Here is a 13,843-nt window from a genome sequence, read left to right on the forward strand (position 1 = left end):
GCAAAAGGCAATGAGAGTAGCCAGGCATTTGGTGAAGACTCTGGGAGCATTAGATAAGCCAAAGGGTAGAGCAGAGAACTGAACGTGCTCTGCACTTGCACTGAAGCGTAGGAAACTCCTGCAGGATTTCCTTATGGGGATATGGAGGTAGGCATCTTTTAAACCCAGAGTCACAAGCCAAGCATTTGATGTTAGCATTGGCAAACGTTTTTGGAGTGTTAGCATCTTGAATTTTAGCACCAGGAAGGACAGGTTAAATATGGAGAGATCTTGGATAGGGAGTTAGGTGCCCTCTTTTCTGGGTACTAGGAATAACCTTGAATAAAATCCTTTTCCCGCTTGTTCCTCTGGTACTTGCTCCATTGCCCTCTGAGCACAGAGTTTTTGAATTCAGCAGTGGGCCCCTGTCCTCTGATTGGCTGGTATATCTGGATATCCTGAGAAGCTTGGGCTCTCTTTGAAAGAGAATCTGCATTATTGGTAAATGATTTTTAGGACCCACTGATCTGCTGTGATGGTTTGCCATCTGTCTAAGAATAGGAATAACCTTCCTCCTAGCTGGGGAGAGGGGAGTCATTGTGAGTCCTCGGGGTAGGGAGTGGACTTAGAACTCCCTTGCCTAAGAGTGGTGGAGGTCCACTGTCTAGGCCTCTGCTGGCTTTGGTGCTGTTGCCTGGAGGGCCTCTCTCTGCGTCTTTTTCTTTGCACCGTTTTAGTTTGGCCAGGAAAGGACCAGTGTTTGGTGGGGAAGTTCCTACTAAACCGGGCGGGGTTGAACCTGTAGGAAGTCTTTGACTGTCTGCATGGACTTGGCCTTATCCTCCATTTTCTTGATCACCTCCTCTGCTTTAGGGCCGAACAACTGTTCCCTGTCTAAGGGGGCATCCAGATGTTTTGATTTTAAGTGACCAGGAAAAGGTTGCTCCCTCAACAACGCATGTCTCCTGATGACTGATCCAGAAACAGCAGTCCTGCTAGAGGCTTCTAGAGCATCAAATCCACAATGCAGGGAATGTTTTGCAACTTGAGAGCTGGAGTGTATCAGATCTCTTAGTTCTCTGGTAGCAGCACTGTCTGGTAAGAAGGAAATTTTCTTCTTTAATAATTCCAGCATGTTCTGCTGATATTTTAGCATGTGGAACTGGCAGTTGAGGGCTCGAATTGCAAGGGTAGCTGAGATGTATACCATTTTGCCCCATCGATCCAAGGCCCTGCTCCCTTTGTCAAAGGGTACGGAGCTTTTTGAGGAACTGGCCCTAACCCCCTTGGGTCCCTGACTGATGACCTCTGGGTCGGATGCTGGGTTCTTAAATACATAATTATGGGTATCTGGCACCCTATAATATCTAACAGGCTTTCTGGATGCAGGAGGGAGGGCATCAAGAGTGAGGCCAGACTCCTGGAAGACATCTTCCACCACATCAAGAATTGGAGGGACGTCTAAAGGTTTGTGCTGTGGTAAGTCCAGGAACTCTCAATCTCTTCTTTGATTGGTGGTAGTCCTGAGCTTCCCAATGAAAATGCTTCCAAAAAGTATTTAAGGTCTCCCCAAAAGAGAGGCCCTCAGGAGAGGATGCAGAAGGAATTGATTCCTCAGCATCAGAATCCTCAAAGGCTGTCAGGGGTTGCTGTTCAGTGTCAGTCCAGAAATTCTCAGTCCTCAGACCCTGATTCTGAAAGCACCTCTGGAGAAAGTTTCCTTTTTCTCTTAGCTGGAGTAGGCTGAGTACTCTGGTTTCCTCTGATGAGAGTGATTAAATCCTCGGCCATCCTAAGTAACTGCTGTGACTGAGCAGGTTGGGTGGGAGGTAGTGGTTGACTAGGCACAGAGGAATGAGTTTTCTTAGGAGTGGCCTTGCTTTTAGGCCTCAGAGATTCAATGGGCCTGGATAGGGTTTTGGCTGGCGGTATGGCCGTCAGTTTTTGTCTTGCGTCGGTCATCCAAAAGGCCTCCTCGGAAGCCGGTGCCTGTAAAGTGGCTCCTGACCCAACTACAGGGCTGACTACCAACACTTCAGAAAGAGGAGCCTGATCCGGTGGCATACTGGACTCCAAAAGGGTCTCGGTAGAGGCCTGGGTTGGCTGAACAGTTGTCATCAGGGGCTGCATATGCGCCTCAAAGGTTCATACGTAGGTACTAGGCTATCAGCCCAAGGGCCTACGTAAGCCTAGCCAGCAAGGTTCCAAAGCTTACGCCACCCAAGAAAGTTATTTTCCTGTGCCACTGTCCAGCAGAGAGACAGAAGTGATCTCCGGGGTGTATTTCCTATCTCCCATCCACTCATCAAGATTTTTCTTGAAGAGTGCTAAGGAAGAACTTTGATTGACATAGATGGGTAGCTTGTTCCAGAGTATAGGAAGTCTCTGGGACAGGAATCTAACCCTCCAGTGTGTCTTGTTTATTGTGGTGACAAGGTTTAAGTCCCTAGAGCATGTAGCTCAGAGGAATTGGGACTTCTTTAGGTGTAGCATGTCCAACACCTCTGGGTTTGACATAGCTTTATATGTTAGGCAGAGATCACCTCGGAGTAGGCAATATGCTATGGAGTAAAGCTGGAGTTCCACTGTGCTAGTGGGTGGTAGGCTGCCTGACTTCAGGTTTGTGTTGTATGTGGGCCTAACATTCTGTGGTCTATCCCTTTTCTTCTCTTTTTAAGGATTTCCACCATAAATTGACCAACAGATGCCATTTTTCACTGGTAACTAATCTCACTGAAATGCCTGTCTACAAATTCAGCTCTATGACGGATGGTCCTAGCATTAAATGAAGCACGGAATTGACATCCAGGGACGTTGTGGTCTGGGCCTAAACAAGTCAAGCAAAGATTATGGAAGTCTCAGTATGGTATTTGTTTTCTCCAGCACAGAAAATTATTTACTTTTTTGGACATCGGTTAAGTGCAAGAAAAAGATTCCCAACGGGGCACTTAGCTTTAGTAGATTTTCTTCCTCACTCTGGCAAAGGCCAACCAACACACTCGCAAACTGCTTCTGCTTCAGGCTTCACGGCAAGAAAGACTGATATAATGGCGCCGGCCGCCTCCTTTATAGCCCTGAAGACCTGATGTCAGTCTCGAACGACCTGCAGCTGACGCAGGAGGGATACTCTTTACTCTGGCATTCGGGCCGGCCGAGGGCTACCCAGCAGGGATAACACACAAGTGTTGACTGCAACAGTGAAACACAATGAACATCTATCTCCTCTACTCCCAGTAACAATAGGGATTCCACAGAGCTCCATTCACGGACTTCTATTTACTATACTTACCAACAAACTTTACACCTCTACTCTCCACTCCTCAGTCATCTAGTATGAGATGACTCTACATTAGTCTCTGCCTCCTCATCCTTACAGAAATTACACCATCAAACTCAAGCTTCCTTTCTTTCTGTCAAACCTTGTCTCACTGACCACCAATACTTAACCCAAACAAAACAAAACTTATCTTTCAGTGTACACAACACACCGATCCTAACCTATCATTTATCATCAGATCCAAAAACAAAACTACCATACCTCTTGTTGCCCCCACAAAGCTTCTTGGTGTTGAGACTGATGAGATGAGCTGGTGTGGTGTTGACTACAACTCTTAGCTGAGATATACAAGTATCCTGTTTTTTTCGATTTATACTGATTATTGTTTCTAGCAATTTATATATAGCACTTTTATTGCCTGCTGCTTAGTTTTTGAGTGTATTTTATTGCTATTAACTAATCTGCATGGGTAACTGATTTGTTTGCAGTTAAAAGCGTTCTGTATCTTTACAAATCTTTATCTGTTTAAAAACTTTCGTTTGTGGCTTTCTGTAGTGCTTACTGTCTTGTAGGCTAATAGCTTTAGTATTTGTCCATGGTTTCCAGCTCTGAAATTGTAATTTTATTAGCCTTTTGGGCTGATTTCTATCCCTTTCAACTTTCTGGCTTAAAAACGTGTGTGTTTGCAAATTTTTCACATCGTGCAGCACTGCGAGGCTACAGTTAAAGTATTCCAGGTGCCAGAAAGTCTGCTCTTTAAATTTTCCCTTAAAACTAGCTGGTTTCGCAGTAGTAGCACGAAAATATGAAGCCCTGTAACTAGCACTTGCTCTAGAACCTGCTGGAAAGCACTAGGAAGCCTTAAACTGATACAAGCACTCAGCTCTCCTTGTCAATAAGGAGAAAATAATCATAGGCACTAAACAGCCTATAATTGCAAAGTACCTTGCAAAGGTAAGGGAAAACAGCTCTTAAACTTTACAAAAAAGCACCTACACAGGCATGTCCAAGGGGTCAGCTTCCGGTGATTTCTCCTGTCCATCTGGTGAATCTGGGCATACTGGGGCAATGTGGCAACTGCCTCATGTACTCAGACAATCCTCTCCTCCTACCACCCAACACTACAACCTGCGAGAGATGCACGTACATAGCCAAACTGGAAGCAAAGCTCTCTCCGGCCAAAATTGTGCTAGACAGTCAAGAGGAGAAGGTTAACACCTGCATTACACCTCAAGCAACTCATAGCCCTTCAAAACCCACACCATCAACACCCACACATAGCAACACTAAACCACATATGCGGAGGCCCTTAACATTAACCTGCTCAAGCAACAAGGACCTCCAAAGCCGAAATGCAAACACCAGTCACAACCAAAGTGACACACAGCTCACAACACCAATGTGCCACCCAACAACAGCCCCAAAGGCAAGACAATGTGCCCAACACTTTAGTCATAGGTGACTCTATAGTCAGGCACACTGATGTCCCACTCACCAGGTTGAACAAGGAGAAAATTACAGTCAGCTGCCTGTCGGGTGCCAGGATCTGCCACATAACACATGCACTCAAGTCACTCCACAACAAGTACAAATACGACTCTGTCATTGTCCATGCTGGCGTGAATGACTTGAGATGTACCTCCCTGGACTACATGAAGAGAGACATGGAAGAGATCTTGGATCATGTGACCCAGGCAGGTATGACCCTAGCCCTGAGTAGCATCCAGCCTTCGCCCAGAACGATACCACAGTATAAGGACAAAATGATTGACTTCAACAATTGGCTAAGCTTCTGGTGTCATTCAAAGGGGATCCAGTATTTGTCTGCCTGGGAAGACATGATCAACAAACCACGATGCTTTGCCAAAGATGGTCTGCACCTGTCACCCCTGGGATTCAGGTTACTGGCTAAAGATCTTGCCACCCCTACAGTGCCTTTTTTAGGCAAGGTTCAAAGGATAAAACCACCACCGTAACAGATACAAGCATGCAAAATCTGAAGGTAATGCTACTCAATGCTAGAAGTCTAAATCTCAAAATGCACTCTCCTGAGCCACTCCTAAAATTGGAGAATATCAATATCTGTGCAGTAACTGAGACCTGGTTCAAGGCTCCAGAGAGCACCCCTGCAATACCAGGCTACAATTCTTACCACACTTTTCGGCCACAAAACCAAGACCGAAACACTAAAGATGGAGGAGTGTCCATATTCACCAAGGATATTCATACCTCCAGGCTAGTTGCCCAACAAAATGCATCTGAAATTCTCCAGGTGCAACTAACACTAGGTAAGACTGCAATCCAAAATTATAGCTTGCTACAGATCCTTCACCATGCCCCAAGAGTCTCACTACACCTTTCTAAACATACTGGAAAATATTAAGATACAACCAAACACCCTAATACTGGATGATTTCAACTACCCTGCCATTAATTGGGAAAACTACTCGGGTACAAACTCCTTTTCCCAACGGTTCTTGGAATTCATAAATACTTGGGATCAACAGTTCAGAGTAATGGTGAGTGTGGAAGAGAGGTGAAGAAGAGAGTACAGGCAGGATGGAGTGGGTGGAAAAGAGTGTCAGGAGTGATTTGTGACAGACGAGTACCAGTAAGAGTGAAAGGGAAGGTCTACAAGAGGGTAGTGAGACCAGCTATGTTATACGAGTTGGAGACAGTGGCATTAACATAAAGGCAGGAGTCAGAGCTTGATGTGGCAGTGCTGAAGATGTTAAGATTTGCACTGGGTGTGACGAGGATGGACAGGATTAGGAAAAAGTTTATTAGAGGGTCAAACCCAGGTTGGAAGGTTTGGAGACAAAGCCAGAGAGGCAAGATTACGTTGGTTTGGACATGTGCTGAGGAGGGATGCAGAGTATATTGGGAAAAAGATGCTAAGGGTGAAGCTGCCAGGTAACAGGAAAAGAGGAAGGCCTAAGATAAGGTTTATGGATGTGGTAAGAGAGGACATGCAGGTGGTTGGTGTGACAGAGCAAGATGCGGAGGACAGAATGAAATGGAAACAGCTGATCTGCTATGGTGACCCCTGACGGGAGCAGCCAAAAGAAGAACGCCTTGGATCAACTAATCCATTGTCCCACCAGGGGCTCCAATATCCTAGACCTGGTCATTACCAACATGGGAGATATATGCTCCACACCAGTGGTCACCCCCTCATTGGTCAGGTCTGACCATAAGCAAATCACCCTTGACATCCACATCCCACCCCCACAGTAAGGAAACCTCCTTAAAAAACTTCTCCAAAGCCAACTTCAAGCTACTGAAGTCAGAAGTGACAAACTTCACAACACCCACGCAGACGGGATCTGGAAGTTCAACTGCAGAATCCTACACTAAGGCACTGTACGAGCACATCCACTCGTACATGAATCGTGCCATCCCAAATAGAGCCAAGATGCTCTTCTCCAAAAAAAGGAAACCAATCTGGTGGTCCCCTGCTATAAACAAACTATACAACAGAAGGAAGAAACTATTGCAAAAAAGAGGAAAATCCCAGGATGCAAAAAACTCCCTCACCAGTCTCAGTAAGAAGCTGAGAACCCTCATAAAATCTTCAAAAGCTAGTTACGAAAATAAAATTGCCAAAGATTCCAAAGACAACCACAAGGCATTCTACAGTTATGTCAAGAATCTAAATGGCAATGCTCAGATCTGCTCTGAGCTACAACAGAATGGCATTAAATATACTGATCCCAAGGATATTGCCAATATCCTGGCAGATCGATTTAGTGCCAACTTCACCCCCCTCTCACCCCCTAAAAGGCCCATCTCAATACCAAAAGATTGCCAAATTCAGATAATCATGGCCACACAGGTAGAAACCGCACTCTCCAAACCTAAGAATACAGCATCCATGGGACCAATGACATCCCAGGCTGTGTACTACATGAACTACAAAATGAACTGGCACCTCCCCTAAGTGTCATGTTTAATCATAGCCTCACCTCAGGCTTCGTGCCAACTGAGTGGCGCACAGCTACAGTTATCCCGCTCCACAAGGGAGGATCCGCCTTGGATCCCGGGAACTACCGTCCCATCAGTCTGACAAGCCTCATCTGCAAGGGCATGGAATGCATTATCATGGAACTTATAAACAAAGACATTGGCAACCTTCAAACACTGGACCCCACCCAGTTTGGGTTTGTGAAGGGCCGATCTTGTCTCCTGAATCTGATTGACTTCTTTGAATCAGTCTCCAGAGCTGTGGACGAGGGGAAGGCGGTACACACAGCCTACCTGGACCTCGCCAAGGCCTTCAACACCATTCCCCTCTCTGGAATCATAGATAAACTTACTAAGCTGGGCATAAATCCCTACGTCACTTGATGGGTTGCCAACTGGCTTACTGACAGATCCCAGACGGTAAAAGTAGCAAACTCCAAATCCAGCTCCAGACAAGTGGAGTACCTCAGGGTTCAGTCCTGGGACCACTCTTGTTTGCCATCTACTTCTCTGAAGTACAGGCCAACACTAAGGGACTCTGGCTAACAAAGTTTGCAGATGACTGCAAACTGGGAGCCATTACTGAATCCCCAAATGATGTGGATATTCTACAAAAGGGCCTTACAGAAACAGATGCCTGGTGCCAGAGCCATGGGCTCAAGCTTAATGCCAAGAAATGTATAGTTATCCCCTTTGGAAAAAACATGTACCCATGAATTACCACATAGGTGGCAGGACACTAAACATCGAAAGTGTGATGAGAGACTTAGGGACACAGGTGGACAGTTGTCTCACTTTCGATAACCACATCGCCACAACAGTCAGGAAATCCTTCTATGTGGCACACCTCATCACCAAGGGCTTTTCATCCAGAAAAAAGGAGGTCATTGTCCCACTGTACTCATCCCTCATTAGACCCATTATATAGTATAATGCCCCGTTTGGTATGTACCTCACAAGTCATCTGCAACAGCTGGAAAGGCCACAGAAATACCTCACTAAAAGAATCACAGGCCTAAAGCAGATGCCATATGCTGACCGTCTAAAAAAAACTCCAGCTATACTCTGTGGCAAATCATCTACTCAGAGGCGCTCTCTCCTTAACATACAAGGCCATGTCAAACCCTGAGCTGTTGGACATACTCCACTTAAAGAAATCCCAATCCCTCAGCTACACGCTCCAGGGATCTAAACCTTGTCATCACAATGAACAAAACATGCTGGAGGGATAGGTTCCTGACCTAGAGACTCCCCACACTCTGGAATAGACTGCCCATACATGTCAAGCAGAGTGCCTCATTGGTCCTCTTCAAAAGGAACCTTGATGATTGGATGGGAGATAGGAAATTCACCCCAGGGATCATGTCAGTCGCCCTGCTAGACAGGGGCCCAGAGAAGTAAATATTGTGGCAAGAAATATCCAGGGAATTGTTATGGCTAGGCTTGCATAGGCCCTAGGGCTGATAGCCTAGTACCAACCTATGAACCTATGATTGTAACATGAAATTAGATATCCATACCTCCCTCACCATAAAGAAAGTCCACAAGAAACTGGGAACATTATACAGAAATAAACAGTTCTTAATCAATGCTAGAGCCATTTACTGCATGCACACATCTCATTTCGACATTACTATATGCCTCTCCTACTCTCACTAACCTTAGAAAATTTGACTTAAGCAAACTAGAAGCCTGCTATAATAAAATTGCCAAATTCACTACTAACAGTACTTACGGATCACACCACTGTCTAGCTCTCAAAACAGCTTAACTGACTTGAACTTCCTCACCTACTTTTCTATAACCAACTTGCACTGTCATACAAAAGTCTACATCAGCCCAAAAAAAAAAAAAAAGCAGCACTATAAAATCTGATAACTCCATACTCTTGTACTAGAAACTTGCACTCCACTAATAAACTCCTCCTCAAAGTAACTAAAGAAAATAATGCTGCTGGGTTATCCCTCTAACACAATAACCAAACAATGGAACAAATTTCCCCTCTTCCATCACTGCAATAACTTCCACATATGAATTTAAAAAGTCCTTAAAATCACATTTGATAAACTCAGGCTTTGTAACTGCAAGAATCCAGTCTAACACTACAACCCCTCCTCCTCTCACTCTGTCTCCATATCTCTAACTCTTCTATCACTCCCTCATCCCTTACTCATTACTATTTCTGTCCTTACCTTTTATACCGTTAATGCATACTTCCTCCCACTTCACATGTGCTGTCAAACGTATTTACCTGTACTTACTCCGCATGTAATTATTGAGAGCTACAAAAATTTAACTACTTTCTATTGAAACTAGTATTTTAAAAATTATTAGTGCTAGTATATGATCTATGTCCTGTGTCAATGTATGCTATTGTCAATAATGTAGCATACTGTGTAATCTCATAATGATACTATTATTCTGTTTGTAAATGTTATTTGTGGAACTTTTCTGTCCAGTCGGACTTTCTCAGTAAACAAATGTAAAATAAAATAAATAAATAATGAAAATCAAACTAAGGGCTCATTGAAAACTGAGACTATTTTTCCTACAGGTAGTGAGACTTGGAAGGCAATTACAATTAGGGTTTGGAGGTGCAGACCCCTCTAAACAAAAGTCAAGAAACTGGATCATTTTTATTTTCAGTTCTGCCAATACAACAGTAATCTTTCAACACATACATATGCAGTTAAACTCATACAGAAACACACACAATGCACCATACTTACAACTGCCAAATACTGGATCTTTTCTTTTCCTGCAAAGCAGGATTCTCTCTTGAAGCTCTAAAAGAAAGACAAAAAAATGTCAACATATTTTTACACATTCCAGTAAGCCCATTATTCCAAAATTAACAATAAACTGCCGATGTAAGAAGTAGCTTTTCTGTGGATAAAAGTCTGAGCACTAAAGAATACAGAAAGCAGAGAATATTTTGTTATAAAAAATGTAGTGAACTTGATCTAGGTCATACAACTACAGTGGAATGAGACATTATAGCATTTCCTAAAACTGCACTTTGAGGGGAAGGGAAAAAAGTATTTTCAAATTACTTAGCTTCTGGAATTATGATCTTCTACATTAGATTATGTAATAAACTGAAATTGGTTTTGTCAGCTGATCAACGAGCCAGTGATACTACCGGTTCTGTTTCAAATGTTAAATGCTATGGAAAAGAGTCCTGTTTAATACAAACAGAAAAAACATTAGTTGGTTACTTCAACTGTTGAAGAACCAGTGAAATCTTAACCAACAGAGATATGGAGACACACCTCATAGGTTACAAAAAATACTGCAAAAGTCACAAAGTAGTAGATTATTAATAATGATAAGGTCTGCTGTTTAAAAAAATACTTTTATTTGGACTTTCACTTTAGATCAGACCAGCCCATAATGACAGAGAGAAACATTGGGCAGGATTCACGAAACCTCCGTGTAAGAATTAATATGTCTTACACGGAGGGCTGCAGTTAAATGGTGTGACGTCAGCATGCAATACATATTCATAAGGGCATGCTGAATCACACCCTAGGCTAACACGGTACGTGTAGGAAAGTAGGGGGCGTGTCCACACAGCGAGTTCTGCAAAGGGACACGCCCCCAGAAGAGTCACAGTCCTGAAAGTAAACTCCCACAAGCGAGTCCCCGGAAATGTCAAGAAACACACCACCACACATACCCCCACAGACTATAAACCCAACTGTAATGTAAAACGTAAAAATCAACAGTTTAATTTTTTTTTTATAATTTCAAAAATGTTATTGCTCGTTTGCGCGGGTGTGACCTTCGCTCAGCCACAGTTAGCAGTCATTGAAAAAGCATATAAGATCTAAATATGCAAATTAAGCCAAGTAGCAATAGCGTAGTGGTAGAGACGTTGGCCAAAGAAGAGGTAGTCACGGTTCGAGCCCCAACAACATAATTTTCTATTTTTAGATGGGTTCGGAGCCGATCCTCGGCTCCGACTCGGCACTTGCTTTAGCTTGAGAACTCCTTTTACCAGCTCGAGGCAACCCTATATCCCATGATGCAAGGCGGAACTACCTCAGATCTCGTTTGGTAGCTAACCTACCCTGCTAAAGACTATCCTAACCTAATTAGGAACATAAGTTCCTAATAGAAGTCCTCATATGAAGGCTCAGGAGGAAACAACCTAATAGGAACTCTTCAAGATCTGTCCAGGCCAGGGGGAAGGAGGGAGGGACGCAAGAAAGAAGGCAAGAGAAGACAACTAACATGGAACGTTATGGTAGGTACATAACTTCTAAATGTTAAGTTGTCAATCTCGCCTTCATTCTTGCTGGATGGGACCGTCCTAGCACCTGTATCCCGGGTGGCTCAATGGAACAGACTCTTGAGAACTGTGGAACCAAAACTGGCCCTATCTCTGGAGGCCAAGTCCAACTTGTAATGAGAGACAAAGGTATGAGGCGTGGCCCAAGTAGCTGCTGCACAAATGGTATCAATGGGTAGTCTTATCCTGAAAAGCTGCAGAAGTGGATAGACTCCTGGTTGAGTGTGCTTTTGGCTTAGAAGATAGCTGTTTGCCTCTGAGAGAGTACACATAAGAAATGGTGGAAGTCAACCATCTGGATAAGGTCACTTTAGAAACTGGAAGACCTATCCTGTTTTCTGCATAGGAGACAAATAATTGGTCCGATTTTCTGAATTGTTTAGTTCTATGCAAATAGTACCTGAGCTGACGATGGACATCCAAAAAAATGCAGTTTCTGTTCAGCTCTGTCAGAACAGTTTGGGAAAAAGACTGGTAGATCTATAGATTGGTTAATATTGGTTTGAGACACGACTTTGGGGAGAAAGGAAGGGTTAGTTCTTAATGATACCCTGTCCTTATGAAAAGCCAAATAAGGGGAACGAATGCAGAGAGCTTGAATTTCGGAAACCCTTCTTGCAGAAGTGACAGCCAGTAAAAATATAGATTTCCAGGTCAATAACTTCAAAGAACATGAAGAAGACGGTTCGAAGGGAGGTAGTATCAAGGATGCCAACATTAAGTTTAGATCCCATTGCGGAGGAGGATGCTTTATAGGTGGTTTTAGGAGAAAAACTCCTCTCAGAAAGGCCTTGCATAATCTATGAGACATAATGTTATTGTCATGCAAGCCAACATGATACTTGGAAATAGCAGCCAGTTGTACTTTGACTGTAGATGACGAGGATCCTGAATGAAAACCGTCCGCCAGGGAATGTAAAACAGAATGTACAGGAGCAGTAAAGGGATCAATATTTCTGGAATTTGCCCAAATAGAAAAACGTCGCCACTTGCTAGCATAAACAGTCCTAGTGGACGACTTCAAAGAAGACACTAAAATGTCTCTGAGTCAGAAATCATCGGTAGCCTGGCTAGGGAAGGAAGTGGAGCAACCAAGCAGTGAGGTTGAGAGAATGAATGGCCCGGTGCTGCTGACCCGACTGGTGGATCAAGAGATCCGGAACTGGGTCCAGATGCCAGGGCTGCACCAGAAGGTGACGATGCAGAGACGGAAACCAAATTTGTCGAGGCCAATATGGGGCAATGAAGATCAATTTGGCTCTCAAAACGGTGGCTTTCTGAATGACTTGTGGAATCAAGGGAAAGGGAGGAAAAGCACAGAAGTCCCCGGGCCAATCCTGGGTTAGAGAGTCTCTCAGGGGTTGGCCTGGAAGGGGAAAGAGAGTGAAAAAATCAGGGCACTTGTTGTTTTGAGGAGTAGCAAAAAGATCGCAACAAGGAGTGCCCCACTTCAGAAAAATCTGATCCACTACAGATTGATTGAGAGACCACTCGTGAGGCATCAGAATAGATCTGCTCAGCCTGTCCGCCAATAGGTTGGACCTGCCGGGGATGTGCGTTGCTATCAGAAACCGCTGAGAAGAGATCGCCCATTGCCAAAGTCTGAGAGCTTCTCGACATAACGGATAGGACCTGGTTCCGCCCTGTTTGTTGATGTACCAGACCACGGACATGTTGTCCGTTTGTACTGCAATAGTCCCTGTGGGAAGAAAGTCGCTGAGGGCTTGCAACGTTAAAAGCACTGCTCTCATCTCCAGGACATTTATGTGCAGATGGTATTCTATGGGTTGCCACGTCCCGTGGACCATCCTGCCCTGATAATGCCCCCCCCCACCCGATCAGAGAGGCATCCGTAGTGACTGTGGCAACTGGAGGAGGGGGAATAAAGGGTCGGCCCTGATGAAGAAGAGGGGAAGATATCCACCAATTCAGATGAGTCCTGCACGACTGTGTGACTAATATTTCGTGCCTCATCGGGAGACTGTGGTACGACCACTGCGTGAATAGCATCCACTGCAGAAGACGCATGTGGAAGCGAGCCAGTGGTAGAAGAACAATGGCCGCAGCCATAAGACCTAGAACCTTCAGTATAAATCTGGCTTTGATCTTGTTGCTTTGCAATAGAAGCCGAACGAATTTTTGGATGTCCAGAATTCTTTGATCTGTTAGTCTGGCTAACATTTTGACGGTGTTTAATTCTGTGCCTATAAAGGTGATAGATTGGCAAGGCAGCAGAGAAGATTTTTCGAAATTTACTGAAATTCCCAAACTCCTGCAAAGCTGTAGAGTGTAGTCTCTGGACTGAAGAAGCTGACACTTGGTGGTGGCGG

General features: G+C 44.3%; 1 protein-coding gene across 1 annotated transcript in view; it reads right to left on the bottom strand.

Moving 5' to 3' along the window:
• SPAG9 (sperm associated antigen 9) overlaps positions 1-13,843 on the bottom strand; it is a 2,484,778-nt gene that overhangs the window by 753,545 nt on the left and 1,717,390 nt on the right. The window contains exon 13 of the mRNA XM_044084932.1: positions 9,949-10,005. Coding sequence (XP_043940867.1) covers positions 9,949-10,005 — 57 coding nt within the window. The remainder of the gene's footprint in view (positions 1-9,948; positions 10,006-13,843) is intronic.

This window comes from Protopterus annectens, chromosome 10.part0 (genome assembly GCF_019279795.1).
Source record: "Protopterus annectens isolate FY-2018-M chromosome 10.part0, PAN1.0, whole genome shotgun sequence".
Taxonomy (NCBI): domain Eukaryota; kingdom Metazoa; phylum Chordata; order Ceratodontiformes; family Protopteridae; genus Protopterus; species Protopterus annectens.